The sequence below is a fragment of the Aulonocara stuartgranti genome (assembly GCF_965226115.1).
Source record: "Aulonocara stuartgranti genome assembly, chromosome: 23".
Classification (NCBI taxonomy): domain Eukaryota; kingdom Metazoa; phylum Chordata; class Actinopteri; order Cichliformes; family Cichlidae; genus Aulonocara; species Aulonocara stuartgranti.
In genome coordinates, this window is record NC_138958.1 from 13,572,921 (window position 1) to 13,593,076 (window position 20,156).

The 20,156-nt window shown below is 39.7% G+C and overlaps 1 protein-coding gene across 2 annotated transcripts in view; it reads right to left on the reverse strand.

The window, feature by feature from the left end:
* lpp (LIM domain containing preferred translocation partner in lipoma) overlaps positions 1-20,156 on the reverse strand; it is a 189,795-nt gene that overhangs the window by 115,405 nt on the left and 54,234 nt on the right. For both annotated transcript variants that reach the window (XM_082523210.1, XM_082523211.1), the window contains one exon: positions 6,001-6,194. In XM_082523210.1, coding sequence (XP_082379336.1) covers positions 6,001-6,190 — 190 coding nt within the window. In that variant the 5' untranslated portion in view covers positions 6,191-6,194. The remainder of the gene's footprint in view (positions 1-6,000; positions 6,195-20,156) is intronic.

A 20,156-nucleotide genomic window follows, 5' to 3' on the forward strand; every position in this document is an offset into this window, starting at 1 on the left:
CGGATATCTTATGGAAACTTTTCGCTTTTCTGTGTCACTCTTCAGTTTACTTCTACTAAGCTACATCTTTTACAGGCCACCCAAATGGTGTGCAAACATTTTTTTCAGCTTTGTAGGTCATGTTGGCTTTCAAAGTTTAAAGATGAACAAGGTCTGCTTTGTGCAACAGAATCACTGATGTGTGAAATGAAGTGATGAAGCTTGGTGTTGCGTGTGTAAAAGAGCAGTGTGGTGTTCCTCAAGGCTCCATCCTGGGGTCTTTTCCATTCAATACTCTAGCTCATACAGTGGGGAAATAACAACAATAAATGCAGCTTCTGCGGTTAAAGATGTCAAGTCAAGGACACAGATATAAATTTTAAGTGCAAGTACATTAAAACAATGTTATAGAATTGCCCATTATCACAATAAGAATTCATAAGAATTACAAGAATTGTTCTCAGACTTCAAAAAACTTGATGATCAAGTAAACAAGCTCTCTCTGTTCTTTGTTTATAACACAATTATAGGGACAAAATAAAAGGTGAAACTGTATATTAGTACAGGGAATGTACTCAATGTGTCTTTTCATGACACCTTCAGCTTTTTTCCTCTTACCTTAATTTTTTTCTACGAAAAGGGCTTCGTGTCACCTTGTGTGAAGCATATAAAGAGTTTTGATTTTGAAAGCTTAAAAGCTGCTTTAAAGCTTCAATTGTTGTTTTATTTATTTTTCTCAAATGGTGGGCAGAGCTCAAAAAGAAGCCATCTAAGAACAATTTTTACACCACCAACATCTGGAGTACAAGACGGTCTGTAAGTCAAACCACAAACCCCTACAGACAGCAGTGTTTTCAGCCTGACAGTGTGCTCTCGTCCTGGTGAATTTCATAACCGTTTCCCCTGTTTTGGAAATCTAGGGCTCTCGGGGGGGTTTGAGGGCAGAGGTTTAGATAATTTTCACGTTACAACACATAACTGGAAGGGAAAGTGAGGACAGAGAATATTATTGTTTGTGTTTGCAGCTCCGTCTTTACAATAGGAGCATATGCAAAATAAAAGCATCAATTCCTTTAAAAAGTCTATAAGTAGCTCTGAGTAGGTCATAATGTTTCAGGTTTCAGTGTTATTTCTTGGCAGTAAAAGAAAAAAACCGCTTCCTGTGTTCTCGTCTGCTCTCTTATTTAAACAAAAAGATTTTTTAAACAATTTGCATACGTCTTCCTATTATTGTGCTGTAGAAAACGTGTGCTAATGCAAAGTATGACTTTATAAAGGTAAAAATATACAGCACACTGTACAGATTTAATTCCATTTGCTTCCTTTTTCTACTGAAGAATATGAATTTAGAAAAAAGAAAATTGATTATTATAAGCAACTCCACGTCAAAGTGGAATCCACATATTTTAGCTTTATTTTAAATAATCTTTATATAACATGACATTCTTAATAACAATCTTAATTATAACCTTACATTTCAACACGTATTGCATATGAAGTTGCAGCACTAGAGTCTTTTTTTTTTTTTTTTCACAAAAACAAGCCATCAGCTCCCAGGGGACCTAAAAAAAGCAGACAACACAAGGCTTCCTGCGCTCACACTTGACTGCAAACCACACTGCCAACACTGCTTGTAAATTAGACATGCAATAACACCTCTGCCACAATTAATAACCAGAAATTCAATATTGTAAACAGGCGATAACTGGTGAATTATCCAGTTTTTAAGGGAAACTCAAAAATAAAGCAAATAAAACCGCCCATTTCACAGAGGACTACAGAACAGGATGATATAATAACCCAAACATTACCTAGAAATTCTCCAAATCTAAGAGCAACAAGAAGGTCAGAACAACTTTGATGGTTGATTATGTGAAAGACCTCTGTAAAAGTTTCTAGAGACGCTTTCATGAGGCTAATTTTAGGTGTTTAGTCACACTGTGAGCCAAACACAGCAGCTGTGCACAGCTGTGGCTCAGGAGCCAGAGCGGGTCGTCTGTTCAATTCATTTTTTATTTACATAACACCAGCTCATAGAAAACTAAACAGGAGAGGAGTCCTGGCATATAAACACACAGGGAATGAAAAGAAGGGAGCCGAGAGGAACTGAAGTGCATCATGGGAAGTTCCCGGGCCCATAGTAGCATATCTAAGGGATGGTTCAGGGACACCTGATGAAGCCCTGAGTGTAAGCCTTACCAAGGCTATTCTGGTAATCAGAAGGTCAGCAGCTCGATCCACTGCTCCTGCATCAATCTATAACTCATCCTGATTGGGTGTCAAATATAAAGTTCTTAAAACAAGATCCTGTATGAATGTGCAAGTAAAAATGCATAAAAGCAGTTTGAATGGTTAAAAATCTAAACATAATCTATTTAATATTGATCTAAATTCAGTTTGCAATCATTTCTTTAATATTAATATTATCTTTAATATTAACTAGTTAACTAGTATTTACTACTTATTTAGACTCTTTTTCTCCAATTGATCATCAATGTGTCTTTTATACCCCAGTCCTACAAAAGTCCTACGATTAATTAATGTTTCAATCCTAAATATGATCAACCGATCTCCAACTAACAAATAAATAAATAAAAACAAAAGGCTCTTTATCATAGTCTTTCATCAAGGAGGTTTTTAGGGATGAAAATCATGTTGTATGTACATTGTATGAATTATACTGTGTGGAAATCAATTTTAAGTGCACCTGGGAATATTTGTTGAACAAGCAGCTGTAGCATTGGTTATGTACCACTGACGTTCAAGCTGGCAGTAGTTAAACCGTTAGCTGATCCAGCTGCCTTAGCTAATTATAGGCCAATGTCAAAAGAGTAGCTGTAACAGCTAACAGATCATCTGCAGAGTTATGATTTATTTAAAGTCGGGTTTCAGAACTCACCACAGTACAGAAATGGTTATAAATGTAAAGGTTACAAATGATCTTCTTCTGGCCTCTGACAGCAGATTCATCTCTGTACTTGCCCTGCTCGACCTCAGTGCAGTGTTTAATACTGTTGCCCATAATACTTTACAGCGATTAGAGCCTGCTGTAACTATTACAGGTACTGTGCTGCAGCTGTTTGAATCATAACCATCTAATAGGCTCCAATTTATTTATGTAAATGGAGAATTGTCTTCACACACTAAGGTTAATTATGGAGTTCCACAGGGTTCAGTGCTAGGACCCATTCTGTTTCCATTATACACACCTCCCTTAGGCAGTATCATCAGAAGCCATAGCATACATCTTCACTGCTATGCAGAAGACACCCAACTTTATCTATTCATGAAGCCAGATAACACGCACCAATTAGTTAAACTGCACGAATGTCTTAAAGATATCAAGATCTGGATGACCTCTAAATGTCATGGTCCTGGGGTCGCTGACCCAGCGTTTTGACTTTATTGTTATTATTTTCTAGCTTCTTCTGATTGGGTATCAGTCCTTAGGGTTTTTTGGTTCTTGTGTCTTGTTGTATCCCGGTGTTGTGTTCGTGTCTTTCAGTGTGTGTTTATAAAACAGTGTACTTCCTGTTTTACTTTGATGGTCTATGTCTGTTCACACTGTGTTCACCTTGTGTCTTCCTGTCATCACGTCCATTAGGATCAGCTGTGCTTCCCTCCTGTGTGTCATTGCGTGTGTGTGTATATATAGTGGGTGTCGGTCTGTGCTCTTTGTCGGCTCGTATGCGTTAGTTGGCGTTTCTCCGCGTCTCTCTGCCCTCATCCCACGTTGCTTCCTGTATGTGGCGTGTTCCAGATTTGTTCTTTAATTTTCCCCCAGTTCAGGTCATTTCTTAGTGCTGTCCTTACCACTCTCGCTTTTGTTTGTATATCGCTGGTTGTAAATAAAACGCTCACTCGCATCAAGCCAGTGCCTGCATTTTGGGTCCACACCAGACGGCTTGCCCGGCAACCCGTGACACCAATTTTCTGCTTCAGATAAAACTGAGATTATTGTACTCGGCTCTACGAATCTTAGAAAAATGGTGTCTAACCAGATTCTCACTCTGGATTGCATAAGCTTGGCCTCCAGTTAATGAATGATTTAACGATCAGGTATAATTTCTTAACCTAAACTGGACCAGTATAAAAGTGCAGCAGTTATAAAGTCAAACATGTCCAACTTTCCAGTTTTACAGGTAAAGCCGGCGCAGATGAAACGAGGTGAAGCTGCCATCTTTTAAAAATATGTTTTTCTAATGTGAGCAGATGCCTTATGGAAACTTTTTGCTTTTCTGTGTCACTCTTCACAGGTTACTTCCTCGGGCTAAGCTGCATCCTTTACAGGTCACCCAAATAATGTGCAAACGTTTTTTCACAGCCGCACTCTCATCAACTGTGCTGCAGTGACTGTAGATCACGTTGGCTTTCATCTTGACAATGGCTAAAGAAGTGTTTGGTATTTTACACACCTGTGAACAAACTCATGTGTGTAATTTAGCACTTACATAATAAATGAAAACGTATCTGCCTTACTAGATCTTAGTGCCGCAGATGCTGCAGATGACACCCAACTTTATCTATTAGATTTTATTCTTAGAAACATGGTATCTAACCAGATTCTTATTCTGGATGGCATTACCTTGGCCTCTAGTAATACTGTGAGAAAACCTGGAGTTATACGTGTAGTTTAGTATATGTAGAACTGCTTTCTTTCATTTGTGCAATATTTCAAAAATTTGAAAAATCCTGTCTCAGTGTGATGCTGACAAACTAGTTCATGTGTGTATTACTTCTAGGTCTTGAATAGGCACCATCTTGTTTTAACAATCGTATAGTACCGTATCTCCCCATTAGAGCACTTCACCCTGAAACTGTAAGCTTACTTTTGGGCTTACTCTAGCTTACTTGTGGTTCCTAGAGTATTTAAGTGCAGAATGGGAGGCAGAGCTTTCAGCTTCAAGGCACCTCTCCTGTGGATCCAGCTTCCAGTTTGGATTCACGAGACAGACATCCTCTTTATTTTTGAGATTAGGCTTAAAACCATCCTTTTTAATAAAGGATATAGTTAGGACCCCGAATCCTCCCTTAGTTATGCTGCAATAGGTCTAGGCTGCTGGGGAATTCCCATGATGCATTGAGTGTTTCTTCTTCCATCACCTTTTTCACTCACTATGTGTTAATAGACCTCTTTGCATGTAATCATTACCTATTATTAATCTCTGGCTTTCTTCCACAGCGTGTCTTTGTCTTTGTCTTCCTCCCCTAACCCCAACTGGTCGTGGCAGATTGCCCCCCACCCTCCCTGAGCCCTCTCAGGTTCTGCTGGAGGTTTCTTCCTATTAAAAGGGAGTTTTCCCTTCCTACTCTCACCAAAGTGCTTGCTCATAGGGGGTCATATGATTGTTGGGGTTTTCTCTGTTTTCTTTGTATTATTGTAGGGTCTTTAAGATGCAATATAAAGCACCTTGAGGCAACTGTTGTTGTGATTGGGCGCTATATAAATAAAACTGAATTGAATTGAACTTTCCATTCAGTCTTAACACATCATAGCCAGAGTATTGTAAGCTCCATACTTCAGTAAACTTTATTATATTAGTGATTAGTGAACAAGAAAAAGATAAAAAAGAAAATGCCGTTTAGCATCACGTCATATATGTTTTAGTGTCAGAGCTTTTTAGGGATGAAATTATATCGTATGTATGTTTTATGAATTGTACTGTATGGAAATCAATATCAAGTACACATGGGAATATTCACTGAACAAGCAGTTCAGTTTAACACTTAGATTTCTGTCTCAGTAACTGTTAAATATAATGCTGAATAAAGAAATGCCCAAGACACTCAACAGTAAAATTTAAAATGTACTCTGTTGCACTTGTAACCACTGTAAGGGTAGGACGGGTTTACTGCTAACTGCAGAAGATGAAATATGGGCGAGTACTAAACATGGAGAGTGCAGAGTTTAACAACAGAAATATCATATTACTAATAAATGCTGCAAAGTGGGACATTTTAATTATTTTGTAAGATAATGATATTTTCTTAGTTGAAGCAATTTGAAGACTGTGTGCTTACCTGCCGGCTCGGAGAGTGTGGCCTCTCCCACCTGTTTGTAAGGGTTGAACTTGGGCTTGGGGGCGACCACAGGTGCAAACTTCTTAGGTGCCTGCTGCTGCGAGACGGAGATGCTCGCACTACCCAAAGATGGAGTGGTCTCCATCCTGGCAGTCACCTGTCCTGTCTGCTCACTCACTGGGTTCCACATGGTTCTAAGGAGGGGACACAGAGTTATTAAAAGTCAGGGGCTGCAAACTCAATAGTGATGCAGAAATTAAAAGTGGGACAACAAATTTAACGGGTGGGGTGTGATGTTAACTGTGACAAAGCGCAGGTTTCTCTGCATGCATACTCGATGAGGAAACAGAGACAATGGAGATTTTACTTCTCAAATTACAGCCTGCAATGGCAAGCGGGAGCATTAATATTGTTCACATGACAAATAATGATGCTAAGTGTATGGATACCAGCTAAATTGGTAAAGCAGCAATAAATTACTACATTTACATGATTATTTCTTCACTTTTTGAACTCGTTTTGTAAAACTAATTGTAACACAGGAGCCCACAGACGTTGCGCCACTCTCTCCGAGTGATGTGGAAACAAGTAAGGTCCAAAGTAAGACATGCTAACCAGGTCAGTTCTGAAGCATTCTGATGTAGAAAACTACTGTGAAGGACTGTCAAGTAAACTAGTGATGTTAATAGAGCAAAGCCCAACCGTAGGTTTAAGGTCCACCAACATGTGGACCCTAATCGGATGAAGTAAGCACGGCTGATATCAGCCACAGTCAGCAAACTAACATTGCGTGTGTTATAGATGAAGCAACGACCACACATTTCAGGAGCAACTAAAATATAATTTGATAACATCAATAACAGTTTCAAAATGCTCTTAAATATTTAAAACCCATGTATTGCGATCAGGAGTGTTCTACTTTTAGTTGGTTATTTTTTGAAAATTAGGCTACATCCACACGTACTCGGGTATTTTTGAAAACGCAGGTTTTTCTATGCGTTTGCACCTTTCGTCCACACGTAAACGGCGTTTTCGGTCACTGAAAACGGAGATTTCTAAAAATGCCTGCCAGGGTGGATATTTTCGAAAACTCAGTTTTTGTATTTAGGTGTGGACGAGAAAAACGGAGAAAACGCAGAAAACGCAGCGTCAAAGGTGTGCGCCTTTTTTGACGTCACACTGTGCGCCACGTTATTGTTTCGGTGAAATTAATTTCTACAATACTGTTAATTGTACTCTCTGCAGTGTTTAAATGCTTACGTATTACATACAACTCGGCTCTGCTTCTATGCCCCAGCTTTGTTTACTATTTCCCACCGAGGCTTCTAGACTTCTGATTGGCCAACATTTCTACAGGTTAGGAATATATCGCCACCTGTTGCTTTGGCATGTTCCTAGCAGCGTTTTCCTTCATTTCTGCGTTTACGTGTGGACGGGATTTTAGTCACTAGGGACATCCCTACTTATAACATGAAACAGAAACCCTGCCCTTAGACTGCCCTTTCACCTTTGGCTGACATTTGGCAACAGGATGGGTGCACTAACCATGTATGAACGTTAGCAATGAAAAAAGTGCTTGTATGAATGCGTGTGAATGGGCATGAGTAGAAAGCACCATATAAAAACCAAATCCATTTACCATTTGCTTTTGTCTCTGTCTCCAAACATCCATCCCTAACCCTGCAAGCACGACTAAAAATCTGAATATTTACCCCCAGCTGTACATGACAGCAGTACGAACTGTGCTTTTACTCACATTCTTTAAATTGCTCAAGTTCAATGTGAGTTTGACAGTTTCAGTGAGACCCGACCTGCTGCATTAAACACCTTCTATGTGTCACCGTTTCTGCTTTATAAAAGAAGTGACTGAGGCCACTGTATCCACATGCAGCACAAGTTACACCAATTATAAGCGTACACAGCTCACGTCTACTTTTTTCTCCCCGACGACGGAGTCTGCTTGAAAGCGTCTGGCAGAATTACGCTGTAAAACGAAAAACAAGGCAATAAACAGCGTGTTCTGACATGCAGCAAAGTGTCCGATTTAATAAAGCAACAACAAGCGTTAAAGTCGAAAGGAAATCACTTTGAACTCTGACTCTGAGCCTTCGCTTTCTTTACTTGCGCACTTGCTTGCGATGTCGGCACGAGATCAACAAATCAAAAGAGTGATATGAGAGACAAAGAGCGGTGAAAACAACAAAGTACTTTAAAAACAAAAAGACTTTGGAAGAGGAAAAAGTATTGAAAAATGCTGTAACCCTGATGTAACCATCAATGATTTTTTTTTAGCGTTGATGTAGCTGTCAAAAATGAGATCAGATGAGTGTTTGGGAATGACAGAACAATGATCCACAGTCACGCACGCACACACAAAGAAACAACACTTGACTACTTATTACTTAATTTCATGTTGCTTCTGTTGTCTTTGTTTTTGGTGCATGAGAGTCGAACTTATCAAAATGTTCCAAAATGGCACCAAGTCTCACCTCTAACCGATGCTTTTGTATAACATGCATGTCGGTAACACAGTTCCAGTGAAGGGAAGACCACCACAGAGTGGAGGAACTTGCAGCAGCTGAGGACACAAACCTCCAGTATTTCACCATCGCATTCTGAAATCACTTGAAATATTTGAACTATTTATACGGCGTGCTTTTCCCCATCCTTCTTTTTGTTTGTGTTTGTTGTGCTGTGTTCTGATGTTTTTACTGTTTATTATCCTCACTCTGACTGATACAGGGTTTACATTCTTTCTCCGGAGCACAGCAGTAAAAGCCCACGCACAATCATCTTTTAATATCTGCTCAAATCCCTGCTCCTCCTGCCGTCTGAATGGTTCTTACTTTTGATTCCCCCCCCCCCTCCCTTCTCTCATGTTCTTAATGCTACAATTCAGACGCTCGCTGGTGTCTCACACCCACCTGTCCTTTCAATGCAAATGCTTTCATTTCCCAATGCTCAAATGGCTAACAAAATAAAAGATGAATTGAAAGGGAAAAGGAGGGAAAGAGAAGAAATGATCTTAGGATGTGTGAGTAAGACTCAATATGTGACATCCTGAAAGGAAAATTTCTGTGTCAGTGTGTGGTTGCATTCTTTGGCGATGGCAAATAATGCGCAGCGGGGCGTCGCTTTATGGATACTGGGCCCTAAAGTGCACATTAAACCCACTCACATCTGTTATTCTAAATAAAATTTCTGCAAAACAAGTGACTTCTGTGCCGTTCCGAGCGCACAACACAGAAGCCACTTCACTGATGACTTCAGCATATAATCATTCCTGTGATTCATAGATTACGCGTGCGATCAGCTAGGCTTATAAATTGCAGCGGCCTTCATTTTAAACAGAAAATCACGACTGCACTGAAATAATAATTCAGGACTGCCCTCGAATAAAAATCTCTGATTGTGTTTAAAAAAATGTGACCTCTTTTTAAAAATAGTTTAATAACAGTGCTCTGGAGCGGCGTGCGATTTTAAGGTTTCAGGGCTGCAAAGCGAAGCCACTTCCTGGATGCTTTAGAGACTGTCTGGATGGGAGTGCGCCGTTTCATAGCAGCAGTCTTCCTCAGCAGGTCTTCTCGCAATCTTTTGTGCGCTACATATTAATTGACTATGATCAATATGGTTCAGTGACTTGTGATGCAGTTTACCCCGGAGGCACCCTGGCGGGGGTTTTTTAAGCTCAAAAAGGCTGCACGCGGGCGTGTCACACGTATGCGTACATTTCAGCATTTCATCTGTCAAATGATTTTTTTCCCCCCCTTCTTTTAAAACATGAACAAATAAACTATTTGAAAAACACACACTCTCTTCATATGGCTTAAAGTGCCATTATTTTATCCATTCAAGGTCTACTCTAGAGAGCAGTTTATTTCAGAAATGTACTTCAGCAGTCCAAAGCTTCTCCTTTGTGTAAATAACAGAAGACTGGCTTTTTCACAGATGAGGTTGAGGGTGGAAGCAAACAAGCCATCTACTGCAGTGGCAGCTTACATTTAAACCTGTCTAATAAACACTCAGTGCTGAAAAAGGACCACGAAAAGTGGCAAGGAACTCCAGCAGAGCCCGTTATGTGAAGGCTTGAAATGGTGACATACAACGAGACACAAAATATACAAAAAATACAGAGAGATGAAAAGGTTTCCACATCTAACAACTGATCTGATTAGAATTAAAGTGCGTCAACTATGACATGCGTGCATAGTGATTATGATTTTCAGTGACAGGAAGTGTTTAGGCCAGTCTTTCCCAACGCCTCATCTCTACAGACGCAGTACAGAGTAAAAGTTATCAGCTATGAGCCACACAAGACTAAAGACGCTTAAACCAGAGGTCTGCCTAAACTGTTAGAAGACACGAATGTGGAAGATCAGTGTGTCAGATAGGGGTGCGGTTCCCTGCTGCTGACCCTGTGTTCACCACAGTGTGATCACAATCATGTTTTAACTGTGCTGCGCCTCTTGTTTAGTGCTGTACAGCTTAATACTGTGTATGAGGAATTATTTGTGCCAAATGCAATTAGTAGTTGCCGTGATGTATTTTACTTATAATTTTACTGAAGCTTTATTAAGGTATGTGGATGACTGTATATTTATTATGAACTGATCTGTGACTTGGTGAACCAAAGGCAACTTGTCCACTCATATTGACAATAAAGTCATTCTCTTCTAACCCGTGTGGGCTGTAATAATCAAATTCAGTATCAAAAATATGGTTATTATATATGATCATCCTGAATACATCCAGAAGTATTCCCTGTAGTCCTGATTACATGATGTGACACTGGTAGAGTGATGAAATGATGGTTGCTGTGTGATGGGTATTTTATTTATACCTGTGTCTGATATCCCTCCTTTACGATGCCCCACCCTCTCTTGTTTCACTTGTTTTTTGTGATCAGTTTATTCTGCTCTGCACTTTGCTTTCAGGTCCTCTCTCCAGGAGCATTTTCCACTGATTTGTTTAGCTCCTCCTCCTTTAAGACCAACTCCACATAACTTAAGCCAGCTTTCTTACGATTGGCTGCTCCTCACAAATAAAGTTTAAATGACAGGTGGGTGGGGCTTCTAGTAAGCTGTAAATCCCACTCAGTGGCATCATAGGGGTCCAAGAAGAGAAAGGAAATGCAGGGATTACTCAATATAAGAAAATGTGTGATACTCTGGTTATGTTTAATATGAGCACCAACCGTTGGAACAGCAGATATGTCACAAAAAATAATGTCAAACTATCGTTTTTTTGTCATGATGGGCATATTTTTCAATAAATGGTCACGAACAGTTCAGCAGAACCACACGGCGGCTATTTTTATTTTTGTTCAAACCTAGGATGTGTAACTTAACCACAGGCCATTTTGCTAGACATTCAAGCTTCTTCCCACCTTTTATTTTTAAGTTATGGCCGTCACCCTGATGATGCACTTTGTGCAATTCCCTCTTTGCCCTCAAGAAGTGCTCGTGCAACTCTTTCACACCTGTAACTGCACTTTGTTTTGTACGATCAGGGGAATTCCCCTTTCAGCTTGAGAAAGTGAGGGGGTTTATTTTGGACAGACCATCAGTCGATAACAGGTAGATGAACATATTCACGCCATTGCAGTTTCCATCACACCCACAGTCTACACCACAGTCTTAGGACTGTGGGAGGAAATAAAAGCAACTAGAGGAAAACCACACAATTACAATTTCTGCAGTACAGGACATACGTATATGAAGGTTTGCTGTAAACATCTTCTGACTAAACACGTGGACCAATTGCAATTCCTACTTCAGGCCTTTCTCTACCATAACGAAGATAATTTGTTATAGTAGGCCCTTCTGTACCTCCTTTTCTGTGTTCTGGAATAAGAATGTACACACAAAGTGGAAGAAAACATGTATAAATGAACACACAAAGACAACCAAAACAGTGAGGAATCGCACTGAAGGTGCACTCGCAGTCACAAAAAACACTATTGGAGCTCATGGAAGAAAAATCAATTCTGATAGCCGGGGCAGTTACAGGATGACTCACAAAGCGGTGACACCGTGTTTAACAGTTTGTTTTATGGGGGCACGGCAGCCGGGCTGTCTTCTCACAGCTGTTCCGCTGCACTTTTACAGCTGTCATTGAGGAACTGCTGCAGGTGCTTCTGCTGCATTAATCTTTCATATCTACCAAGGAAACTATCAAACAAAACCATCCAAAGAGGACCACTGAGAGAGCTGAATTCTAACATAATATGGCAAGGTTCAGAGATTTTTGGGGGAGGATAAAGGATGACATGCTTTCTAGCAAAAACTCTGAGGCTGCGAGCTGAATCACATGTCGAAAACCTATCGGAAAAAAAAAAAGATAAGAAAACACACACACACAGTTCACAAGCTTCTGTTTTTTTAAAATGCTCTAGCAGCTTCTACATCGCAGTTTTCGACAGCTAAAAAAACTGAGGAGAGTGAAGCAAAGCATCATGGCCCAGGAAACCAAAACAAGAAGCTGGAAGACCCTAAAAAAGATGATCATAAATCTGCTGTGGTGGGTGGGATTACTGTAATTTAATCCTTTTTAGATAAATACTGAACCTGGCAGATTTGAGTGCATTGGTATTTGATAATGCATTCGCGACTGTGGAAGAAAAGGGATGGATGGACAAAAACTCAAAAACTTCACTGTTACCTTGTTACTTTTTTTTTTTTACTACTGCTCAATATCGACTGATTGTACTTGGAAGGCATCAGGTATCAGCGCATACCAGTCTGAAGTCATTTTGATGAAATCTACACCCGGAGCCATGAGAGTAAAGTCTGCAATAGGCACGACCACAAAATGTATATAATGGATAGACGTGCCCACTTTCACTTCAAACATTGGTTATCAAAGTCTTGTTATGTGGGTTTGAGCTGAGTCTTTGAAATAAGATGTGATGAGATCTGACTGAGAAAGTGATGGGACACTATAACTCATGCATTTATCAAAGGTGATTTGTTAATAACAAGCTATGCCATACTTTTATGTTTTTGATGCTAATGGGACCAAACTATTATTAAGAAATGGACATTATTTTCTTAAAATAGGACATGACACTGGAGATTTTAAAACAAAAACTTAACAGGAAAGTGTTTACGGAGGTCACATCAAGGAAACCAAGAGCTGTTTTTTCCCCCTCATAGACTTCTATAGGGAGCCAGCCTGAGGCATAAGCAGACTTAGCAGCTGCTTAAGGCCCCACACTAACAGGGGACCCCAGGAGCATGCAAAATGTCAAACAAGACAAGTTGTTTGTATATTTTTGTGCACACAGAAAGATGTTAGTTAAACAGAAACCTCAAAGTCTATGCAATGAGGTGACGTATGAAACCAAAGGCAGCAGTGCAGTAAAGCCACGATAATGGCTTTGCAACATATATAATGTTACAAATGGACATAATAACCATCCATCTTCTTCCGCTTATCGCAGGGGCCGGCCCCCGAGATACTTATACTGTTCCACTTGGGGCAAGAACTCGTCTCTGACCCGGAGTGGGCACGCCACCCTTTTCCAGCTGAGGACCATGGCCTCAGATCTGGAGGTGCTGATTCTCATTCCCACCACTTCACACTCGGCTGCGAACTGGTCCATGGCGAGCTGGAGGCAATCACCGATGAAGCCAACAGAACCACAGCATCCGCGAAAAGCAGAGATGAGATTCTGAGACCAAGTGAAAGCCTTCTACCACTTGGCTGCACCTAGAAATTCTGTCCATAAAAATTAGGAACAGAATTGGTAACAAAGGGCAGCCCTGGTGGAGCCCACCACCCACCAGGAACGAGTCCGACTTATTGCCGGCTATGCAGACCAAGCTCCAGCAACGGTTGTATAAGGACTGAATGGCTGTTAGCAATGGGCCCCATACTCCCAGAGGACCCCCCACAGGACACAGTCAAATGCCTTCGACATACTAACCCCAAATCAATTTCTGCTTAAGAACTCATAAAACCTTGGGCTGGTTCTGCCTCTATACATTCACAATTCTTTTTAAAGTCAGAGGAGTCGCCCCCTGCAGGCCATTAGAAAGAATGAAGATTTAACCGGTTGGACATTGGCTTCGGTATTCAGATCTGGAACCGACGTCAGTCTATAGGAAGGACACAAAAGACCACTTACTAAGCGCTTAAACACCTGACCTTGATGATGACAGATGCATTGCATGCATGGCATCAGTAAAAATGGCTTTTAATTAAAATCAAAATTGGTGCAGGGTTTAAATTTAACCCCTTTTACCCCAAATAGTTACAGAATGTTTTCACAACCACTGAGGTTTTGTGCATTTTGATGTTTGACACTCTTAAAACATAAAACTGTTCATTTTCTGATTTTTTGCATTAATCTACAACAAACTGCTTCTCAACAACAAATACTGAAATAATGTATTTGCATGGGCATCCAGATGAGAATATCTTTATAAGAAAAGGTGAACTAAGATTTAAAGGGCAATTACGCTGGTTTCCACCTCGGTCTTTGTCCCATGAGTAGAGTTCAGTTCAAGCTACACAAATCTGGTTCACTGGGCACCAATCAAAACATTACTTCAAAAAGACACTACAGAGATGAAGAAGGAGATCCACTTTGCCTGGAAGATTTTTCATACTAAATAAAGAGGTGGTTGGTGACTGGGATTAGCACTCACGGTTCGTGACACAGTGTGCAGAGGATCAGCCATGCGAATGAAAATGCTTTAAAAATTAAAGGTTCCCATCTGCAGGAGGTTGTTGCTGAGTCTTTCCAGCACTTGACCTGCTCTGCTTTAGAGGGCTGGTTGAATAGCTGAACAGGTTAACGCAACATTACACAAACAAGCACCCGCGCGATACGTTCCACTGTTTGGAAACAGGGAAAAGCAAAGAGGTCATTACGGAACCGGAAATGTTTTGTGCACAAGGGTAAATATTTGAAGGTGCCAGAAGTCTGACATCATGCCATGCTGGCATATTAATAAAAGCAAAAGGCTGTTTTAGACCTCTTTCTAGTGTTAAAAATTTAATAGTAGAGGAGCAATAGCAGTGTCAGGGCATCAGAGGGCTGGGTAAGTCAAACATCATCTTCTGAAACACAGACACGGCAAACAGTTCAGCTCCACGACAAGATCATCTTTCATTACCGCTGTAGGCAATTTAGTCATTTCTCCATTCGTTTTAGACCAAACGTGCTCTATTTACATCAGCATAATTGATTAGCAGTCAATAAAAATACAGGAAATTAATCAAATATTTCTTCTTATAGAATACTGTGCTGCAGGAATGAGTCTTAAACTATGAAATGATAAGTTCAATAGATTTTTTGAATGTATTTGACATACTCTATTTGGCTAGAATTCTGACATTGCAATCACCAAACAGGGAATTACTTTTAGTTTGTTGCATGGCTCAAAGTAGATGTTTACTAAAAAAGTGGTTAGAAAAGTGTCGAAGCTGACAGGGAACATTCACACAGGAAGTTAGCGATGGAGACACTGAACTCATACAACTGTGGTGTAATTCATTTACAGCTTAACGTTAGCATCTCATGTCTTTGTGATTGCAGTTATGCTTAAAAAGCAATCATGAAAGTTTTTTTAACAATTACCTTGATGAAATAAAGAGTTGAGTAACACTCTTTTAGTCCCCACAGGGACTATTTTATGAAATACCACAAAAGATAACAAAACTCTTGTTGGCTTTTTGCCATGGAGTCATGGCGATGCAAACACCTGGGCTGGGCTGCATCACCTAAACCTCCTCCTGAAATAACTTTGATAACTTTACAATATCACAGCCAAGTGCTCCTTGATCGATAAGCAATATCATAGAGATTAGAATACTACTGCTTACCCTTAATTAAGTCGTTGTGAAATGACAAAATACTTGCATCATCATGCTACTCCCTAGCACGACCGCATCTCCTATCTCATCACCAGATCATGCATATACCTTATATATTTAGCAGTTTTTTAAAATATATACATAGTCACTTTTTTAGATTTACTGTATAAATAACTGCATGCTTGTTCTTTTTACACCTGCAGATGTACCCGCTCTGAAGTTTTGTTATACATAGTATAACGACAATAAAAGTAGTAATCTAACACAGGGACTCTGTTGCAATCTGTGTTGCATGGAGTATTTTGCTGCAATTTCCTATAATTTCTTCCGGGCAATATCACACTATGACCTACAAATAATCCAGCTGACAAGTCTGGGTCTTTACTGTGTGTAAATGTAATACTCAAAGTAAGGATGTACTTTTCTAGACAAGATAAGCAATTCTCTGCACTTAAATGTCAGGCATCACTTTATTTTACTTATGCTTGTGAAGCATGTATGGCGTGGATTAGGTCGAGTAGAACATCTCTGTTAATTCCCAGCACAGTGAGAGGTCTTGGTAAGGCCCCTAAGAGATAAAAGAACAGACCAGTACTTTAATCTGATGATGGTGTCAAAGATTTTCTTTTTTATTAGGTATTTTTGTTTAAATGTATCAAGGTTATGTACATTACATCTTTAAAAAAGGCAAGAAGTCAATACCAATCTGCGTATTGTCCAGTTTTTTCCTTAAAATCTTTCAGCTGCGTCCTAACAATGGATACCCCAACATGTTTGTGCCTTACAAGTTCGCTAGTCTGCTCCGAACTTGATTCCCTGCAGCTGTCAGTACTGTCCAAACAGTGTAACAAGGCACAATGTAGAGAACAATACTTCCAAGCTCCAACGCAGATCAAAGGGGAAAACAACGAATCTAAGCAATGCCTGACCTAAAATACGTATTTGAAATATTGGCTTTGCAAATGTTTTATGAGGTGAAAATCAATTCAACAACTCTGATGCGGATCAAGGAAACAATGTGTGTGTATGTGTCTTCCAACCAAGGTTTCAGACTAAAACAATTTTTGTTTCTTTTCTGGTCACGAAGGTGTTTCAAATTTCTCATTTTGTCCAACAAAAAGCCAAAAAGTCTCAAGAGATCTTATGATGATTTAAAAACAAACAAAATAAATGGGCAGTTGAGTAAATGAGGGTTTAAAGTGAGACTATAAATGGGTTATTCAGCTGGTAATTGCTTATATTTTATTATTTTATTAGATTTAAATGGAATTATTTACTCTAAATAAATGGCAGTTTTCCTTTTATTTCCTCTAGTCTTATATTTACAGCATAGTGCTGTGTTTTAAAAACACTTTTTGTCACTTAAAATATTTGATGTCAAGGCCACATGTCTTGTGGTAGAAGTCCAGATTTGCCCCACAGCCCTCTGGGGTCTGGTCAAGAAAAGTTTACAAGAGAAGCCATCACACTAAAACTAAAGTTGTATCCTCACAGTCACAAAAAGGCCTAAATGAACTGTAAGGTAAGAAAAGGTCTTCGGAGGTCTTGATACATTACTGTGAAGTAACTTCACGTCTAATACGAGCTGCAATCTGTCTTGTTTCAACACCTGCTGTAAGTCAGTCATTGCACCAGCGCTTGACACAAACTGGCCATGACAAAGGGGACTGAGGAGGCTAGCAGGCAAAATCACCTTTTTGTTGTGTCAAAGCAAGTATGCTCAGAGCTCGGGGAAGAAGAGGGTCCCGATCACAACTCATCCAGTCTGCACTCGGACGCAGATCTGACGAGAGCTGGCAGACTCAGGTTTGACAAAAGCGAGCAGGCAGCAAGTTTTCCCCAGAGATGCAAGAGCAAACTTGTTGGGCGGGTTGCTGCAACGGGTATTAACGGTTCCTTGTCTGCTTCTACACTAGGCGCACTCTCTTTGTTTGACATCTACCAACAAGACCCTTCTGCACAAGGCAGTTTGACGTGTCTGTGGATTTTAGATTATTTTATAATTTTATCACTTGATGGAACTTACAACACATGTCTGGTACACACTCAGTTTTTAAAAGAAAAGTATCGCTCCATTTGAACACGGCCAAGAAATTTCAGACCTGTTTATACAAGCGATATCAGAGTGTCAGTGTAAAGCCTCTCATAATTAGGCTAATTACACAGAGGGATAATATGAAGGTTAATCAAATGATAAACATGGCAAATACCGATTTGTTTTCCCCATTAGCTATTGTGAAGAGCCCAACCAGCTGATAACCATTACAAATGAGATTTGGAGCTGTGACTACTACAAAGACAAGCAACCCCATCCCCCATCAAACACCCTGCACAACCACCCTGAGCAACGAAGAAGAAGAAAAAAGGTGCTGATGGGGGGGGGGGGGGGGCGGCTGAGAAATGAAAAGGTCGCGTTGCTGTTTTCAGTTAATCATTTTTAAATCATCTGAAATGTATTCAAGCAGGATGGATCTGACTTCAGACCCTTACAGCAGCAGCCTGGTTACAGTACAGAGTGTGTTTGTAGATTACGATCCTCAGATTTTTCTCTCAGCCAAAGAAAGAATTTTTTTTTTTTTTTTTTTAAATGTAAACCTACAATCTGAGCAACAGCTTTCCTGTATTTTTTTTTTTTTTTAACTCACATTTGTTTGTGGTGATCGTGTCTGCATAAATAAACAAAGCCCAGAGGTCAAGATGTCAACAAACCACAAGCAATGCAAATAACAAAACGCCATAAAAACCATAAAGACACGTGCAAATCGCAAACGCTTTATTTCTGAGAATAAGCCAAAAGATGCATAAATAGATGCAAAATCCTTAAAAGCAAATGCAAAAAACACCACTTAAGCGATAGAAAATAAGCACTGCACTCAAAGCACACCACTGTCACTTACAGATAAATCAAAGTTTCGGTTTTTAAGCTAGCTGCGCTAACATCAACAGTGATCTTTACCTCAGACATTTCCAGTGTGAAAACCTGCACTTCCTCTCAAGTGCACTCAAGGCTTTTTTGGCTATAGAAAACAAGGCAATCACCAGAGACTCCCTTAAAAAAATTCCAATTTTACATTTTAGTCTCTTAAATTTAGGTATGTGGCCGATAAGCGTCCTGACAAATAGAGCTGTAGCTGATCATCATCTGACAAGCCTCACCTCCACTGACTAGAATCCCCAAACTAGCCGTTTAGACTGTGTCTGAGCTAATGATACCTTGTGGAGCATTTTTAAAACAATCTGAAAAATAATTTGGCTTCTAATAAGTCTGTCAAGCCAAATTATTTGTCATATTCGTTTATGAGTGAATTTCTAAGTTTATTGTTACTTTTTACTAATTAGCTGGTGCAGGTCTTGTGTGATGCACCTGCACAGTTTGGGACTACAGCTTGTTAACCATGTTTGCTAGCCCAAATTGATCATTTGACACTCCACCCTCTCATGCAAATGTAGTAGCTTCTGACTCCAAAAACATAAAACGATGTTGGTTATCAAATGGTACGGTTTCAACAGTGGTTATATCAATTGTTATGCACAGTCTATGCACGCGAGTGGGTGCATCTCAAGAAAATGACGGGAAAATGTCAAAAGAGAGAGACAAAGCTGTGAGCAAGAATCACAAAAAGGCCACAAAGACATGCAAAAGAATGAGAGATAAAATACAGCAAAACCCCAACAAAGACAAGAAATGTGACCAATACGTGAGCTAGATCAACTACAAAGAAACAAAATGGGCACAAAACAACCTCAAAAACACAAAAATAACATCAAAGACACGTCAAATGATACCCAAAAAAAAGACACAAAACAACCACAAAAGTTTCGTAATGACGCTCCATAACCTTGTTACTGGCTGTGTTCACACTATAGGATCCTTCAAGTACCTTGAGCTTCCAGGGCCAAGGTCTTTATCCACTTGCCACTGAGGGGTTTTCTTTTTCTCATAACTGACCTTAAACAGTGATTTTTAACAGCGTTTCTCTTTACAAGGATTCATAGAACATTGGTTTTTCAATGTCTCTGCACTCTCTCTGGTGTCACCATATCTTTGAAATTTTTATCTGTGCTAAAAACCACAAAAAAACAAAACCCAAAATGTACTATTCCTACACAAACAAGAGGCAGAGAGAGTTAAAAGGGTCAAAACACTTACTGAGAAAATGTAATGTTTGAATACGCTCTCTAAACTTCTTTTATACTCAGGAGTGGCATCATTCAATTGCTGAGTTTCAGAATTACAGTATAAAAGAAAAATGATACTTCTGCATGATGTGGGCATATAAATAACCACTGATTCCACTGATCGACTGCTTGTTATTTCATTTTTAACCTTAATT